Source organism: Onychostoma macrolepis, chromosome 23 (genome assembly GCF_012432095.1).
Source record: "Onychostoma macrolepis isolate SWU-2019 chromosome 23, ASM1243209v1, whole genome shotgun sequence".
NCBI lineage: Eukaryota > Metazoa > Chordata > Actinopteri > Cypriniformes > Cyprinidae > Onychostoma > Onychostoma macrolepis.
The window spans coordinates 29,717,562-29,736,229 of NC_081177.1; the positions used below are offsets into that span (position 1 = coordinate 29,717,562).

General features: G+C 41.3%; 1 protein-coding gene across 1 annotated transcript in view; it reads right to left on the reverse strand.

The window, feature by feature from the left end:
* Nucleotides 1-593: 593 nt before the first annotated feature.
* LOC131532669 (calcium-responsive transactivator-like) overlaps nucleotides 594-18,668 on the reverse strand; it is a 95,648-nt gene continuing 77,573 nt past the window's right edge. The window contains exons 10-12 of the mRNA XM_058764512.1: nucleotides 1,136-1,255; nucleotides 908-1,035; nucleotides 594-747 (exon numbers count right to left, since the gene is read on the reverse strand). Of these exons, the coding sequence (XP_058620495.1) occupies nucleotides 724-747; nucleotides 908-1,035; nucleotides 1,136-1,255 (272 nt within the window). The 3' untranslated portion in view covers nucleotides 594-723. The remainder of the gene's footprint in view (nucleotides 748-907; nucleotides 1,036-1,135; nucleotides 1,256-18,668) is intronic.

The following is an 18,668-nucleotide window of genomic DNA, read 5'->3' on the forward strand; positions in this document are numbered from 1 at the left end:
CATTAAAAATGTTACATTTTTTTTAGGTATGAATTTATAAATAAACCTTACGTTTGTTCATATGATACAGTATACAGTGTCAGAGCAACAGTAAGGCATGAAAATGTCTACATCCTAAACATTCAGTCCCCTAAAACATGAGAACAACATCACAACCGGCATGTCACGCATTAAACTGTTGAAGAACATCATACTACATAAATGTGCATGAGGATTCCAATAAAGAAATCTATATACAACTTATTATATGTGTAAAATCTGAACTTTGGCTATTTGTCTGCAATTTTGCGTTCCCTTCGATTAAAAATTATGATTACAGTATTTAAAATTGAAATAAATAAAACTAAAATAACAAAATAAACATGGAAAATAGTATTTCCATTTGTGCTCTCAGAACATTAATCCATTCATCCACCCATTCAGACAATCGACAAAACAAAGTGCAAAATAAACAAATAATTCCAGAAAAAAGCAAAAGTATCCGAGACGTCACTGTGCTGGTATAGAAAATAATATATCCTGTATGATAAAAGTAGAATTAAAAAATAAACTCCAGACCCTTGTAAAAAATCTAATTCATTTGTTATCGTTTATAGAGTTTGATTTTGATTCCGTAGCAAGCCTGTGAGACAGGGCTGGTGGAGAATCCTCTGTTTTTCCAGCGTCCAGCGTAAAGAGGGATGTACACAAAAAGCTGCCCCAAACATTAGCCATGTCTCTTTATTACTGATAGTTTCCATACTGACCCTTTGTAGAGAAAAAGAAAAAAGAAATACATAATGGCATTTAATAAAAGACATTGGATGAAATCTGATGGGTGAACTGGCTCTCTTATTACTGGGCTGGGTTTGGAATGCTTCCAGAACATATTGATTTGTCATTTGTCCAGGACAGTCATCGTGCTCACCTGTTCAAAAGAATAGGACCTCTGTGACGGCGCGGCTGGTCCTGGCTGTATGGAGCGGTATGACGGGTACTGTTGACTCTGGCTCTGCTGATACTGAGGATACTGGGATGAGCTGCCCTGCCCTGCACCTTCAGAGCCAAACAGCACATGTCAGTATATTGCTGGAGATCATCCGTAGAGATCAATTAACACTGAATGAAATCGATGTAATCTGATGTAGTCTGTTACCGTATCCCTGAGGTGGAGCGCTGTAGCCGGCTTGGGATGGGTACTGCTGCTGGCTGAACGTCTGGTGCGTCCCAGAGCCTTGTTGGTACTGTGTCTGCTGTTGGCTGTACTGAGAGTTTCCTGAAAGATCATTGAGATCATGCATGAAGCGAGAACTTAATATATACAGTGGGGAAAAAAATGATTTGATCCCCTGCTGATTTTGTACGTTTGCCCACTGACAAAGAAATGATCAGTCTATAATTTTAATGGTAGGTTTATTTGAACAGTGAGAGACAGAACAACAACAAAAAATAATCCGGAAAAACGCATTTCAAAAAAGTTATAAATTGATTTGCATTTTAATGAGTCAAGTATTTGATCCCCTATCAATCAGCAAGATTTCTGGCTCCCAGGTGTCTTTTATACAGGTAAGGAGCTGAGATTAGGACCACTCTCTTAAAGGGGGTCTCAGCTTGTTACCTGTATAAAAGACACCTGTCCACAGAAGCAATCAATCAATCAGATTCCAGACTCTCCACCATGGCTGAGACCAAAGAGCTGTCCAAGGACGTCAGGGACAAGATTGTAGACCTACACAAGACTGGAATGGGCTACAAGACCATCACCAAGCAGCTCGGTGAGAAGGTGATAACAGTTGGTGCGATTATTCGCAAATGAAAGAAACACAAAATAACTGTCGTCTCCCTCGGACTGGGGCTCCATGCAAGATCTCACCTCGTGGAGTTTCAATGATCATGATAATGGTGAGGAATCAGCCCAGAACTACACGGGAGGATCTTGCCAATGATCTCTTTGGCATCAACTCGCCATGTTTGGAGGAGGAGGAATGCTGCCTATGACCCCAAGAACACCATCCCCACCCTCAAACATGGAGGTGGAAACATTATGCTTTGGGGGTGCTTTTCTGCTAAGGGGACAGGACAACTGCACCGCATCAAAGGGACGATGGACGAGGCCATGTACCGTCAGGGCCAGGGCATTGAAAATGGGTCGTGGATGGGTGACAATGACCCAAAACACACGGCCGAGGCTACAAAGGAGTGGCTCAAGAAGAAGCACATTAAGGTCCTGGAGTGGCCTATCCAGTCTCCAGACCTTCATCCCATAGAACACCACACCATCAAGGTGTGGCCTGCGGGGGCAGATTCCACACTCCAGGAAAGGTTTCTACACACAGACTGGAGTATGTTTGCTTCTCAAGCCACTAGTGGCGCTCACACAGACATTGACTCTTACACCTCCTCTGTATTGGATCATATCAATATCACCATTGACAGTGTTACAACCCAGAAACAGATCACCACATATCCAAATCAGAAGCCTTGGATGAACAAGGAAGTGCGACTCCTGTTGAAGTCACGCAACACTGCCTTCAGATCAGGAGATGCACAAGCCTACAGCACATCCAGAGCAAACCTGAAGAGGGGCATCAAAAAGGCCAAGCACTGCTACAAGCTAAAGATAGAGGGACACTTTTCCAACTCTGACCCTCGACGCATGTGGCAGGGCATTCAGGCCATCAGTGACTACAAACCCACCCACTCCACCCCCGCAGCCACTGATGTCAACTTCCTGAACGAGCTAAATTATTTTATGCTCGCTTTGAAAGAGACAACAGAGGAACTGCCACCAAGCTCAATCCCTCAGCTGACCACCCACCAATCATACTCTCCTCCACAGATGTCTGCAAGGCACTGAGCCGGATCAGCGCGCACAAGGCTGCTGGACCAGACAACATCCCTGGTCGTGTTCTCAGGGCATGTGCGGAGCAGCTCGCTGGGGTTTTTACAGACATTTTCAATCTGTCTCTTGCCCAAGCAGCCGTACCAACATGCTTTAAATGCACTTCCATTGTGCCAGTGCCAAAACACTCTAGTCCGAGGTGCCCTAATGACTACCGCCCTGTAGCACTCACACCCATCGTTATGAAGTGCTTTGAGCGGCTGGTCCTGGAACACCTAAAAGACTCTCTACCATCCACATTGGACTCACACCAGTAGCAATAGGAGCACAGAGGATGCAGTTTCCATGGCACTGCACTCTGTGCTCACTCACCTGGACAATAAGAACACTTATGCACGTATGCTGTTTGTTGACTTCAGCTCAGCATTCAACACTGTCATTCCAACCAAGTTAATAGCCAAACTTGGAGACCTGGGCATCAATACCTCAATGTGCAACTGGATTTTGGACTTCCTGACCAACAGACCCCAGAATGTTCGATCAGGATTCACCTGCTCCACATCCATCACACTTAACACTGGTGTTCCACAGGGCTGTGTGCTAAGCCCATTTCTCTACTCCCTCTTCACCTCCGACTGCAAGCCTGTGTATGGATCTAATTCCATCGTCAAGTTTGCAGACGACACCACGGTGATTGGCCTCATCAGTAACAACGATGAGACTGCCTATAGGGAGGAGATCCAGCACCTGGCCACATGGTGCACTGAAAATAACCTGCTCCTCAACACCACCAAAACGAAGGAGCTCATCGTGGACTTCAGGAAGGAGTCAAGAGGCACACACGACACCATCCACATCAATGGAATGGCTGTTGAGCGTGTCTCCAGTTTCAAGTTCCTGGGGATCCACATCTCGGCAGACATGTTGTGGAAAACCAACACCTCCAGCCTGGTCAAGAAGGCTCACCAGCGCCTCTTCTTTCTGAGGACACTGAGGAAGAATCAGCTCTCCTCGGCTATCCTGGTGAACTTCTATCGCTGCGCAATAGAAAGCATCCTGACCAGCTGTGTCACAGTATGGTATGGGAGCTGCTCTGTTGCGGACCGCAAGGCACTGCAGCGGGTGGTGAAAACTGCCCAGCGCATCACAGGGACTCCACTACCTGCCATCGAACACATCCAGAGGAAACGCTGTCTGCATCAAGCTCGCAGCATCCTTAAGGACTCCTCTCACCCAGCCCACAGACTGTTTTCTCTCCTGGCGTTTCAGGTGCCTCCGGACCAGGACCAGCAGATTAAAGAACAGTTTCTTCCCCAGAGCTGTCTCTTTACTGAACTCTAACCCCCGTTGATCCACTTCCTCATATATTGTTAACTCTTCTCTCCTACCTCACATCTGCCTTATTTGCACTACTGAATGTAAATTTTTATTACAGTAACAACTGTTTACTTTTGTATCTTGCACTACCATACCTAAATTGGATTATGCTCATTTGCACTGCCGACTGTTGTTTACATTATCAATGTTTACATTAGCATTTTGCACCGTATGTCTAATTGTAATATGCAATCACTTCCACTGCACTTTTACACCTTGTTTATAGTAATAGCCATCTGTATATATATTATATTGATAGTACATATCACCTGTAAATTCTGTTTATAGTAATAGCCATCTTTCTATATATTATATTGATAGTACATATCACCTGTAAATTCTGTTTATAGTAATAGCCATCTTTCTATATATATTTATACATATATTCAGTACATATCCTTGTCCTGCACTTATTCAACCATTGTATATCCTGCACTTGCTGCTATTGCACTTCTGGTTAGACCTAAACTGCATTTCGTTGCCCTGTACCTGTACTTGTGTAATGACAATAAAGTTGAATCTAATCTAATCTAATCTAATCTAATCTAATCTGTGGAGGGAGCTGAAGGTTCGAGTTGCCAAACGTCAGCCTCGAAACCTTAATGACTTGGAGAGGATCTGCAAAGAGGAGTGGGACAGAATCCCTCCTGAGATGTGTGCAAACTAGGGGTGGAACGATACATGTTTTCGTACCGAACCGTCACGGTACGGACATCTCGGTTCAGTGCATGAGGCCTTACAATGAATACAGGCAAATCACCCCCAATCCAGAAGGGGGCGCCGCAGTAATGCAGCGCTGCTTGATAACCGCCAGCAGTAGAACAGCGAATGCCATGAGTTGCGCACTTGAAAACAAAGCCCCCTAGACAGTGACCATGTGCTGATTCTGAACGCGTCCCTCACATAGACTGACAAAGGAGTATACTTTAAAGGCTTGCGCACTCAACTGTTTGCGAAATGGAGCTTTGTGCTCGAGTATCCTACCTCTCTCATTTGGCACAAATCCAAATATTCCATAATATTTCCATATTTGCGATGTAACGTATCTGAATGCTAAACTATTATTTATTATCTAAATGATAGGCTTTGTACTTCAGCGCGCCCTCCTCTGTGTCACTGTTGGAACGTGACTGATGTTTGGTTCACTGTATTTTATAATAATGCATCACTGTATAAAGGTCTGCTTTTATTTGTGTACACTCAAATAAGGAAAACAAACAGAATGTCGCTTTCTGCCATTTGAGTTTCCTTTCTGTGAACAAATTAAGCGTATCACAAATTAACTGAAAAACTCAGCATATATAGGCTACGTTAGGTGTCGCACTGTTTTTTCCCCTTGTTTATCTGTAAACTAAATCAAATATATTTCAAGAATTTATCCCTTGTGATAAAATACAGCAGATAGCATCAGAAATTTACAATAACAAATGTAGAATCTACAGAGTCTTGTAATTCAGCTTCATTCATCGCACCCAAAGAAAAATTGCGCAGCTGTGCACGCGCTCACAGCTGTTTCTCATTTTGGTTTCTCCCTATTTCTACTTCTTGCTTTTTCTCTTTCGTTGCCAGTGTGTTTTGCCATTTTGACTTTATGCTTTTTTTTCAGTTGTCCCTGTTTGTCCCGAGATTGCCAAAGGTGAAAAACCCTAGAGGTTTTGTCCATGGCAATGTATATTAGCAGGTGTTTGGTAACAAATAGTATTATTATAATTTTTTTTTTGCTATGAGGAGTAATTCCCAAGCAGTGAAAAAATGATGAGGCAGCATTGCACAGCGCCATTCAGGGAACTGGAAAGGATATATAATAATATTTTGAACAATGCCCTAAGTAGTAGGCACTACTGAGCACCCTGGGCCCTGCCATACTTCCAAATCAAGCTTGTCAGCAAAAATAAAAAAATAAATAAATGCATAAATAAAATAAATTAATAAAAGGTCTTCTGATACCACAAAGAACAATACTTTAAACGCTCATTCTAAACTATGTAACCGACCTGTAACGGGGCTGACGAGACATGAGACGTGCGGATCCAAGTGCAAGCTTTTATTTACAGGCATGGTCATGAATACAGGCAGGGACGAGCAATGGCAAACAGGTATGGCAGGGACAAGACAAAGAGTAATCCTAGGGCAAGCAAAGGTCGGTCGACAGCGAACAGTATCCGAAGGGGCTTGACGAGAGAGGTATCTGAAAAACGAAGCAATAGTCCAGGCAGGGGGAAACCACAATCCAAAACAGGCAGGGGAAAACACAATCCAAAACAGGCAGGGGAAAACACAATCCAAAACAGGCAGGGGAAAACACAATCCAAAACAGGCAGGGGAAAACTGGGAAAACTATCGGGGGCTCTGTAGTGTTGCTACGGCTAGGGGAGCGGTAAACGCATACAATACTCGGCAAAGAGGGAAACAAAGTCCAGGGTTTAAATAGAGAGTGTGATTAGTGAGAGCCGTGTGATCAGTGCCTTCAGCTGTGTGTGCAATCAGTGCAATGGATGATGGGAAATTGAGTAGATGGTGAAGTGCAACAGTAATGTGATCAGTGCAATGAATACTGTGGTGAGTGAGTGACCTCTGGTGGTGAGTGAATGGAAGTTACAGACCAGATACGGTTCAAGTTCAAGTTCAAGTTCATTTTATTTGTATAGCACATTTACAACAGCCACCAGGCTGACCAAAGTGCTTTACAGAAAATCAAGATTATAACCTACCACATACACAGAAAACAAACCCGACAGAATTTAATACAACAATTTAAAAATTAAAACTGGCCATAGCACAGTAGTCAATACACTAAGGAAAATAAATACGTTTTTAGCAGAGACTTAAAAACAGACAGAGAAGAGGCCATTCTAATCTCTAAAGGCAGGGTATTCCAAAGTCGAGGCCCTGCCACTGCAAAAGCACGCTCACCTCTACGCTTAAGCCTAACGCGAGGGACTACCAACAAAGCCTGGTCACAAGATCGTAGGCTTCTTGACGGAGAGTAGAGATGAAGAAGTTCAGAGAGGTAGATAGGGGCTAGATTGTGTAGGGATTTATATACATAGAGGAGAATTTTAAAGTCTATTCTCTGACAGACCGGTTACCAGTGTAAGGATTTAAGAACTGGAGTGATGTGCTCATGTTTACGACACTTTAAAAGAAGTCTGGCCGCAGCATTTTGAACAAGCTGAAGACGCGCAATTTGAGACTTAGATATACCGCAATATAAAGAATTGCAGTAATCTAGACGAGATGTAACAAAAGCGTGAACAGCCATTTCAAGAGTTTTAGGAGTGAGAAAATGTTTAATTTTGGACAGTAAGCGAAGCTGATAAAAACTGGATCCAATAACAGAAGAAATATGTTTATCAAATTTTAAATGCTGGTCAACAAGAACTCCTAGGTTCCGCACCCGTGAGGATCTAAAACGGATAAACTTTCTAACTCAGGGCTTATACACTGAGAGTTTTCATTTGGGCCAAAAACAATTACCTCGGTCTTGTCTTCATTTAGGAAGAGGAAATTTTGGGCTAGCCATGATTTTACCTCCTCTAAACATTGCAGAAGAGAGGTAATCGCAGTGGAATTGTTTTTTTTTGATTGGTAGATAGATTTGAGTATCATCTGCATAGAAGTGAAAAGACATACCATGTTTACGTAGAATTGAGCCCAGAGGTAGGATGTAAAGAGAAAATAGAGAAGGAGATAAGATAGAGCCTTGTGGAAGGCCACAGGTCAGAGGTGCAGAAGAAGAAGTAAAATTACCCAGCTTCACTAAACACTTTCTGTCAGACAGGTAGGATTGAAACCATTTCAGGACGTTAGCTTTTAGACCTACCCAAGACTCCAATCTGGATAACAGTGAGGAGAGGTCTACAGTATCAAAAGCGGCCGATAAATCTAAAAGGATAAGAACCACAGAGTCTCTGGAATCGGTAGAGAGGTAAATATCATTTAACACTCTCAACAGGGCAGACTCAGTGCTGTGAGCAGACTTAAAACCAGATTGAAAAATCTCATGAATACAATTTCTTGACATAAAACTTTGAAGTTGATTCAGCACAATTTTCTCCAAAACCTTTGAAATGAAAGGCAAGACAGAAATTGGCCGAAAATTTTTTAGGACAGAGGAATCCAGTGAAGGCTTCTTGAGCAGAGGAGTGACCGTAGCAACTTTAAGATTGGCAGGAACAGAGCCAGTTTGGAAACACTTATTAATAAGAGACACCAGACCTGGCCCAATCGAATTGATAATTAATTTAAAAAATCTCGGGTGAATGATATCGCTAGAACAGAATGAAGGTTTAAGTTTGCCAATCACCTCCTTCAATTCCTGAAGATTGATAGGTTCAAAAGCATCAAAAACGGCAGAGGCAGATGACATGATTGGAGAGACAGTTACAGTTAAAGTGGGGCAGACGCAAAGTCTTAAGTTAGATAATGACTGATCCAAGTGCAACTGTGAGCAACATTCAGCAAAGCACAAGTTGAAATTTGTGCTAAACTGAGGAGAGTATAATCGAGACAGAGTTGCAGGTGTAGTAGAAATTTGAGAGAGATCTGGAAGAGTCAGTGAAAATAATATGGGTTTATGGTCCAAGATCATAAAATCTGAGAGCACAATGTCAGTCACATCAAGCCCATACGACAGTACAAGATCCAACGTATGGCCCTGAATATGAGTAGAGTCTCTGATCCACTGAGATAGATTAAAAGCGTCAATAAGATTAAGAAAGTCATGCGATAGGGGGTTTGACGGACAGCAGACATGGATATTAAAATCACCCACCAATAGAAAGCGATCGTAATTAGTGGCAATATTGCCGATCAGTTCCGTGAAATGCTGTATAAAGTCCTTGGAAGTGTGCGGAGGACGGTAAATCACCCCTACACATACATTCGAACCATACATACACATGACCATTCGAAACGGCTCCTTTGTATTGCAGGAGGAGCAGTCCGTATCCAGAGTGTAAGAGTTCGTGAATGTGTCCACAATAGAGTTGCGGATATCCAAGAGTGCTTGACGGTCGTAGATTAAAAGTGTGCAGCAGTTTAGAGACAGAGCAGACAACCAGACAAACAAACATGAGAGCAGCAGACGGCATGCCAAATACACAGGCGCCATCTTGTCATCCAACACAATCCATGTTGTTTCTTTTTTTTGTGTGTGTAGTTGCTCTACTGTGCTCAAGGGGGCCCTATAGGATTTTCTATGTTAAGGGATAAAATGGATGTAGGCAGCAGGGTAAGACATACCTGTTTGGTTAAGTGAAAGCATGGCTTTCACTTACGTAACTTTTCTGCAAATGGAGTTCGGTTTGAGAAACTAAGGTTTTCAGCTCAATCATGTAAGTGTACCAAGTATATTTTGCGCTGTGTACCTTTGCACTTACTTTGTAAATAGTTTAACTAGTGGTGAAATTATGGGCTGTTGTTAAATGCTAATACTAGTTGTTTGTTTGTTTTGTAGGACTCTTTTTGTTGTTGTTGTTGTTTCTGTCTCTCAGTCTTTCTACTTTACCATGAATTCCTCATAAATGGACTAAGGAATGACTTCATCAAAACTCTGTGCTCATCGCGGGACACATCAACATTAAAGAATTGCAGCGCACGCTATGTTTTAAGGAAACTTGGATCGCGATTGTTTGTGATACTCTTGCTATCGGACTATTGGATTTTTTTTTCACCTTCTATCATCATCGAGGACTTCAGTATTCAGATTTAGTTCATGCTTCGGCTAAGAGACAAGGATTCATCCAAACAGATATGTTTTTTTTTGTCCTTTACATTGATTAATGATACACACAACGGGTTGTTTTGCACTAAAAAAAAACTTTATTGACTGTTTTTCATGCATATGCTGTAGTGATCTGTGGATTGCCTTTATATAAACACTTTGAAATGGCCTACTGTGTTTTGTGTCGTTTTCAGTTGAGGGACCCTCCCCTAAATTATTTTTTGATTTTGCCCCTTTGAAAAGTCTCACTGACACAGTTACAACTACTGGCAAATCCCATGTTGGAATGTGCACTGGGTAAAAACTCAAAACCATCCACAAACTCATGGTAAGCTGAAATAGTGGACACACGTGGACATGTGGAGTGATATAGAGAGAGCCAAACCCTCATCAGTGTATGAGTGGCAAGTTCCACCATTTGGCACCACTCGTACTCCACGCTGTGCAGACCAAGCCAGAAATCTGTTAAATAATAAGTTGAGGGAGATCCTGTCACTTGGTAGGGTTGAGCTCTACCAGTGGGCCAGTAATGTGCCAAGTGTCACAAGTGTCACCTGCCCAAAGATGTTCAATCAGACGGTCTGGAACTCTGGCTTGCACAAGTAGATTTTCTGGAATCGGCTTTTGGACCCAGCTGGCATTTTCTAACCGACACAATGAAATACAAACATTGACCTGTTAACTATGATGCTCCTACCATGCAGAGTATATACAAAGCATTAGCCGGATAGTATGACCTGCTCAGATTCATTTCAACATTCACCAAAAATTAAGCGTATAGCGTTAGTTCTGGCAGGTCATGTGAGTCAAGCTCACCTATAGACTGATCACATCTACCTATAGGAATACGACACCTATTGCGGCATTCCTATATAATCTCTATTCAGTATTATTAAGCAGCCTTTTCACTTGCTCAGGAGCAAATTACCCTCCTCCATCCCCAGCTCCTCCTTTCGCTACAGTCAGGACTTTGGTTTCTGACATTCCTTGTTGAATCAGACTCCTTTGTCTTGAATAATGTATTTCACTTAAATATCATTAAGTGCATTTAATGATATCTGCTTTGTTTTGTTCTGTTTACCCTAGGGGGGTTATTATTGCTGCTCTCCCTGCTCATTCATGACAGGCTTGCCCAGAACGGAACCATACCGCCAAACCAAACTGTATGCTAAGTGTCTATCATTTTGAAGATAGTGGTCCTGACAGAAATGTGCCAAAGTACTGATAAGACAAGCTTTGGGACAAAACCATAGACTGGGGTGACCCACTACTGCTTAATTACCTATTACAACACTGGAAAGTTTGGGAAAGATCTGCAAGTCCTACCAAGGTTTAGCTTTCCTTGAACCAATGTATCACTAGCAATGGATCCGAGAAGCATCACTCATAAAAAAAAAAACATGTTTTGTGACACATCAGGGCAAGCTTATGGAGTTGTTGCCTACTTGAGAATAGTAAATAGTCCAGGTCAGACCTATTTCTCTTTCATTATGGTCTGTTCAAGAATCACACCAAAAAGACTGCATTCAATTCTGAGATTAGAGCCTTGTGCCACTTTAACAAGAGCCCAACTCGCCAGGCTGCAGAGGAGCATGAGCTCACTTGTTGTCTTGGCTACGTACAGAGTTATGCTAATTTAAATTATTTGTCGGCATAAGAGTGATAGAACTTCAGGAACTCACCAATTGATTCTCATGGAAGTACGTTGATTCATCATGCAATTCTGCTGATTAAATTACCAGAAGCAATAAACTAAAAGGAACTAGTTACACATAACAGCACCATTTCTTTTTTTTAAATCCAGACAAATTTGTGCTTGTGTGGATGTGGTGAGTACAAGTAATTTCTTGGTTTGGCAAATTTTTTGGGTGTCAGGTGTCATCTTGTGCCTCCTTTGACCACGACAACTGGTGGGCATGACAACTTGGAAATGACAGTAATGATTGATCATTACTCCTAATAATCCCCAACCACCTGATTGGCTCTATGACTCTCTCTCCTTTCCACCTGTAGCTGGTGTGTGGTGAGCGCACTGGCGCCGTTATACTGTGGATGCTGTCGCATCATCCAGGTGGATGCTGCACACTGGTTGTGGTTGAGGAGAGACCCCCCACATCATTGTAAAGTGCTTTGGGTGTACAGTAATACACAAAGTGCTATATAAATGTATCATTCATTCATTCATCATGAAAACGATGATTGCATAACTGCTAAATAAGTAAAACCATGGTTTCGAAAGCATTTTAGCACATTGTTACTGGAAGAGTGCATCCACAATGGAAGCCCTTTTGTGCAGACATACATTATAACCTTATATTTATTTTTGTGCACTGTATGTATCTAATTAAAGCGGCAGTTATGGCCCTTTGGAGTGGTCGCGCACCTGGCATCAACGAGATATCAGCGGAAATGCTCGAGTATGGTGGCCAAGCCCCAATTGACAAGATTAATGAACCGATATCGGAATGCGTCCTCGGTCATGGCAGTTGTTCTTCCGAAGAAGGGGCACAACTGAGATTGCAACAACTGGTGAGGTATCATGCTACTCTCCGTCTCCGGCAAGGTTTTGTGCTCGGTTCTCTTTCGACACCTCCGTCAAGTGACGACGCACTGTTGCAAGAGGAACAGGCTAGTTTCCGAAGTGGGAGATCATGCACTGAGCTAATTTTTGTCCTGAGGAATTATATCAAGCAACACACCGAGTACCAACGGAAGTTATCAATTAAATAGCATTCATCAAGAAACACCGTGGAAAATAGTGCAAAGCTACGGTTTCCCAGTAAAGTTTGTCGACATTTTTAGCAACATCTACTATGAAACCAGTTGCTGTGTTCACATGGACCGAGGCAATTCTGACTACTTCTGGATTAATACTGGTGTCCGCCAGGGATGCGTGATCTTGTCGTTCCTCTTCATCCTCGCCCTAGATTTCGTCATGCGACATGTCACCGAACGCCTTGCTTGGGAGAGATGGTAGACGAATTGCGGATTTGGATTTCGCCGACAATATCGTTCTCCTTGCAGCTACCCAGTGATTCCTCAATGAGCTCAGCAGTGCAGTCAGAGCCGGCCCAAGGCATAAAGCCTGGAACATACCAAGCCGACGCAGATGAACATGTTGAATCGGCCGAAAAAAGCAGACAAGTACCAACTTGTAAACTTAGTCGGCCGACGAAAAAAAACTGCCCCATGGCCGACCGTCGGCTTGGTGTGTTCCGGGCTTTAGCAAACTAAGTGGCTGCTTAGGGACTCTGTGGCCACCAGGGGGCCCCCAAGAGTACATGAAATGACAGATTGTTTTTTTGTGCGTGTTTTTTTAATTTTTTATTTATTATGTCAATGGACAGTGGTAATTATACAAAAAAACAATGTTAAATGAAAAACAAACAAACAAAACGCAATATGTTAACAGGCAGCAGTATGCAAGCACAGTCAGTCAGACTATGACTGATTACTGAAGTTGATTGAAGAAGCAGCGGCATTGCAGCAAAACTCATTAATGACACAAAAAAGGACATATCCTTCTGGTGCAGAGAAAAGAAAAAAGAAGAAAACCGAAGAAGAGGAAAATACAGCAAGATAAAGGTAAGTTAAGACAATTCATGTAAATTAAACTATAGGCTATATTGCCTATAAGCTAGCATTAGTTGGATTAAACATCCATAAATAGCCTTGACATCTTAATACAGGTGCATCTAAAAAAATTTGAATTAGAAACTTTCTTATATTCTAGATGCATTACATGTGAAGTAAAACATTTCAAAAGTTTTTTTATTTTTTTTATTTTGATGAAAGCTTACAGCTCATGAAAGTCAAAAATCCAGTATTTCAAAATATTAGAATATTTTCTAAGATCAATCAAAAAAAACCTCCAGCATCAGTGAGGTGTAGCATGGAAGCGATCAACCTGTGGCTCTGCTGAGGCACTATTGAGCTTCAACTCGTCTGTATTGTTGGATCCACTGTTTCTCATCTTTCTCTTGAAAATATCCCATAGTTTCCATATGGGGTTCAGGTCAGGCATGCTGGCTGGCCAGTGAAGCACAGCAATTTGGAATTGGTTTTGGTACTGTGGGCAGGCGCTAAAGTCCTGCTGGAAAAGGAAATCAGCATCTCCATAAAGCTTGTCAGCAGATGGAAGCATAAAGTGCTCCAAAATCTCCTGGTAGACGGCTGCATTGACTTTGGACTTGATAAAACACAATGGACCAACACCATCAGACGTCACGGCACCCCAAATCAACTCTGACTTCAGAAACCTTACACTGGACTTCAAGCAGCTTGGATTCTGTGCCTCTCCAGTCTTCCTCCAGACTCCAGACCTTGATTTCCAAATGAAATGCAAAATTTACTTTTATCTGAAAAGAGGACTTTGGACCACTGAGCAACAGTCCAGTTCTCTTTCTCCACAGCCCAGGTAAGATGCTTCTGACGTTGTTTCTGTTTCAGAAGTGACTTGGTAGCCCTTTTCCTGAAGACGTCTGAGCGTGGTGACTCTTGATGCACTGACTCCAGCTTCAGTTCTCTCCTTGTGAAGCTCTCCCAAGTGTTTGAATTGGCATTGCTTGACTGTATTCTCAAGCTTGCGGTCATCCCTGTTGCTTGTGCACCTTTTCCTACCCAATTTTTTCCTTCCGGTCAACTTTGCATTTAATATGCTTTGATGCAGCACTCTTGTGAACCCCTTTCAGCAATGACCTTCTGTGACTTATCCTCTTTGTGGAGGGTGTCAATGATTGTCTTCTGGACCATTGCCAAGTCAGCAGTCTTCCCCATTATTGTGGTTTCAAAGAACAAGAGATACCCGGAATTTATACTTTAGGGATGGTCATTTAATGAAACTCAAATGTAAATATTCTATATTTACATCTATCTATCTATCTATCTATATGTATATCTATATATATGTATATGTGTATATATATATATATATATATATATATATATATATACACACACACACACACACACACACACACACACACACACAGTGGGTATGGAAAGTATTCAGACCCCCTTAAATTTTTCACTCTTTGTTATATTGCAGCCATTTGCTAAAATCATTTAAGTAAATTTGTTTTCCTCATTAATGTACACACAGCACCCCATATTGACAGAAAAACACAGAATTGTTGACATTTTTGCAGATTTATTAAAAAAGAAAAACTGAAATATCACATGGTATTCAGACCCTTTGCTGTGACACTCATATATTTAACTCAGGTGCTGTCCATTTCTTCTGATCATCCTTGAGATGGTTCTACACCTTCATTTGAGTCCAGCTGTGTTTGATTATACTGATTGGATTTGATTAGGAAAGCCACACACCTGTCTATATAAGACCTTACAGCTCACAGTGCATGTCAGAGCAAATGAGAATCATGAGGTCAAAGGAACTGCCTGAAGAGCTCAGAGACAGAATTGTGGCAAGGCACAGATCTGGCCAAGGTTACAAAAAAATTTCTGCTGCACTCAAGGTTCCTAAGAGCACAGTGGCCTCCATAATCCTTAAATGGAAGACGTTTGGGACGACCAGAACCCTTCCTAGAGCTGGCCGTCCGGCCAAACTGAGCTATCGGGGGAGAAGAGCCTTAGTGATCTTTGGGATCTTCTTTACCTCTCTTACCGTGACTGAGCTCCAGAGATGCAGTCGGGAGATGGGAGAAAGTTGTAGAAAGTCAACCATCACTGCAGCCCTCCACCAGTCGGGGCTTTATGGCAGAGTGGCCCGACGGAAGCCTCTCCTCAGTGCAAGACACATGAAAGCCCGCATGGAGTTTGCTAAAAAACATCTGAATAAGATTCTCTGGTCTGATGAGACCAAGTGTTACGTTCCTTGTTTGTATTTGCCTACTCTTTGTATTTTCTGTTCTTTTTCTGTTTTTCCGCTTTGTTTTCTTCTTGATTTTTAGGTTTCATCTATTGGCTGACTCAGTTCACCGGTCGACCAATTAGGCTGGACCTATTCGCTATAAAAGGGGCTGGGCCTCTTTGGCTGTTGTCAGTCGTCCTGCGTTTCAGTCAGTGGGCGGCTGTCCATTTGTTGTCAACCATGTTCATTTTTGTTGTTCAATTATGTTATGGATTTTGTTTAGTTAAGTTCTGCTGGATTTAGTTGATTTTGTTATTCTTTTTGTCATTCGCTAATTTGAGGCTTTCTGAGTTTATCTAGATGCAGTAAAAACCGATCAAGTACATCTGTCGGGTGACCGCATGATTAGTAAACTACTTTACTTTAACTATTAGCCTATATGCTGTGTAATCCAGATTGTTCTAAGTCAGACCAGTATGGCTTTTGTCACTTGTGACTTGTTTAAATCACCTTGGGAAAAGGAGATAGGTAAGCCTTTGTATTTGTAGTTTCCTTTTCTTGTTAGTTTCAGGTAAGAAGTGACAGCCACCTGTGTATTTTTATTATTAATAAGAGTAGTTTAGGTTGGGCGTCGGATACGCCGAAGTTTGCGGTTTTATTTCTACATTTTTTGTTTGGTAGTTAAATTAGTTGGGTTGAGGGTTAGTAATACGGGTTGTTTTCTCTTTATTAGTTCTACTGGATCTTAGCGCTGCGTTCGACACTATCGACCACAACATTCTTTTGAATAGACTACAAAACTTTGTTGGCATTAGTGGAAGCGCCTTAGCATGGTTCAAATCATACTTATCTGACCGCCATCAGTTCGTAGCAGTGAATGAAGAGGTATCATATCGATCACAAGTGCAGTATGGAGTACCTCAAGGCTCAGTACTAGGGCCGTTACTTTTCACGCTCTATATGTTACCCTTGGGAGATATTATCAGGAGACATGGTGTTAGCTTTCACTGTTATGCTAATGATACTAAGCTCTATATTTCTTTGCGGCCCGGTGAAACACACCAAATTGAGAAACTAACGGAATGCATAGTCGATATAAAAAACTGGATGACGAGTAATTTTTACTGCTAAATTCTGAAAAACAGAGGTGTTAATTATCGGACCTAAAACCCCACATGTAATAACCTAGAACATTATTTAACACTTGACGGCTGCTCTGTCAATTCTTCTTCATCAGTCAGGAACCTAGGTGTGCTGTTCGATAGCAATCTGTCATTTGAAAGCCATGTTTCTAGCATCTGTAAACTGCATTTTTCATCTCAAAAGCATATCTAAATTGCGACCAATGCTCTCAACGTCAAATGCAGAAATGTTAATTCATGCGTTTATGACCTCAAGGTTAGACTATTGTAATGCTTTATTGGGTGGTTGTTCTGCACGCTTGATCAACAAACTACAGTTGGTCCAAAATGCAGCAGCTAGAGTCCTTACTAGAACCAGGAAATATGACCATATTAGCCCGGTTCTGTCAACACTGCACTGGCTCCCTATCAAAGATCGGATAGATTTTAAAATCTTGTTAATTACTTATAAAGCCCTGAATGGTTTAGCTCCTCAGTACTTGAGCGAGCTCTTATCGCATTATAGTCCTCCACGTCCGCTGCGTTCTCAAAACTCTGGCCGCTTGATAATACCTAGAATATCAAAATCGACTGGGCGGCAGATCCTATTCCTATTTAGCACCCAAACTCTGGAACAGTCTACCTAACACTGTTCGGGAGGCAGACACACTCTGTCAGTTTAAATCTAGATTAAAGACCCATCTCTTTAGCCTGGCTTACACATAACACACTAATACGCTTCAATATGAATTGCAGAACACTTACATACTTGACATATTATTCAATCTATTTATTGAATAATATGTCAAATAATGTCTTTAGTCTTTCCTTCCTGTGACTGGAATCCCTGAAACAAGACCGAAATACACCGGAATTCTTATTTGCAGGCTGTTCATTCAAGTTCATGAGGGAGATAAAATATGCGTTCTTACAACCGTCTAAAACACATTACCATATAAACATTGTAAAGTAAACATCGCTATAATTAATCAGTATTAGTTCATAAGCAGTTGCCTGTCATAAATGTGTGCTATTCATTTATTGCAAACCGCTCTGAATCAGTTTGAAGCACTGTTGTTCGAGCCTGTAGAACATGCAACAGCGCAGTTTTCCCACGGTTAGATCAGAACGTTACAATTCATGTGTGCACATCTATCACACAGGACGTCAGTTCTGACTGGGAATTTTCGTCTCATTTTTATTTGTCGACAAAAATAGCACCGATGTAGATTACTACAGAACTACACAAGTGCAAGTGTTATTTATTTTATTTTTTTCCTGTAAGATACCATTCACTTGTTTCAAAATACATACTCTTTAATGTCAATCATCCACCCAATTCAAGTTTCGTCCCATGTATTCAAACTTTTATTCTATATATTCAGACTTTCATTCCATATATTCAGATTTCATTCCATATATTCAAACTTTTATTCTAGATATTCAGACTTTCATTCCATATATTCAAACTTTCATTCCATATATTCAAACTTTCATTCATATATTCAAACTTTCATTCAATACATTCAAGTTTCGTTCCATACATTCAAGATTCGTTCCATATATTCATACTTTCATTCCATATATTCAAGTTTCGTTCCATATATTTAAATTTCGTTCCATATATTCAAGTTTCATTCCATATATTCAAGTTTCGTTCCATTTATTCAAGATTCATTCCATATATTCAAGTTTCGTTCCATATATTCAAGATTCATTCCATATATTCATACTTTCATTCAATATATTCAACCTTTCATTCCATATACTCAGATTTTCCTGAATGGCATGCCATAACATACATACATACAT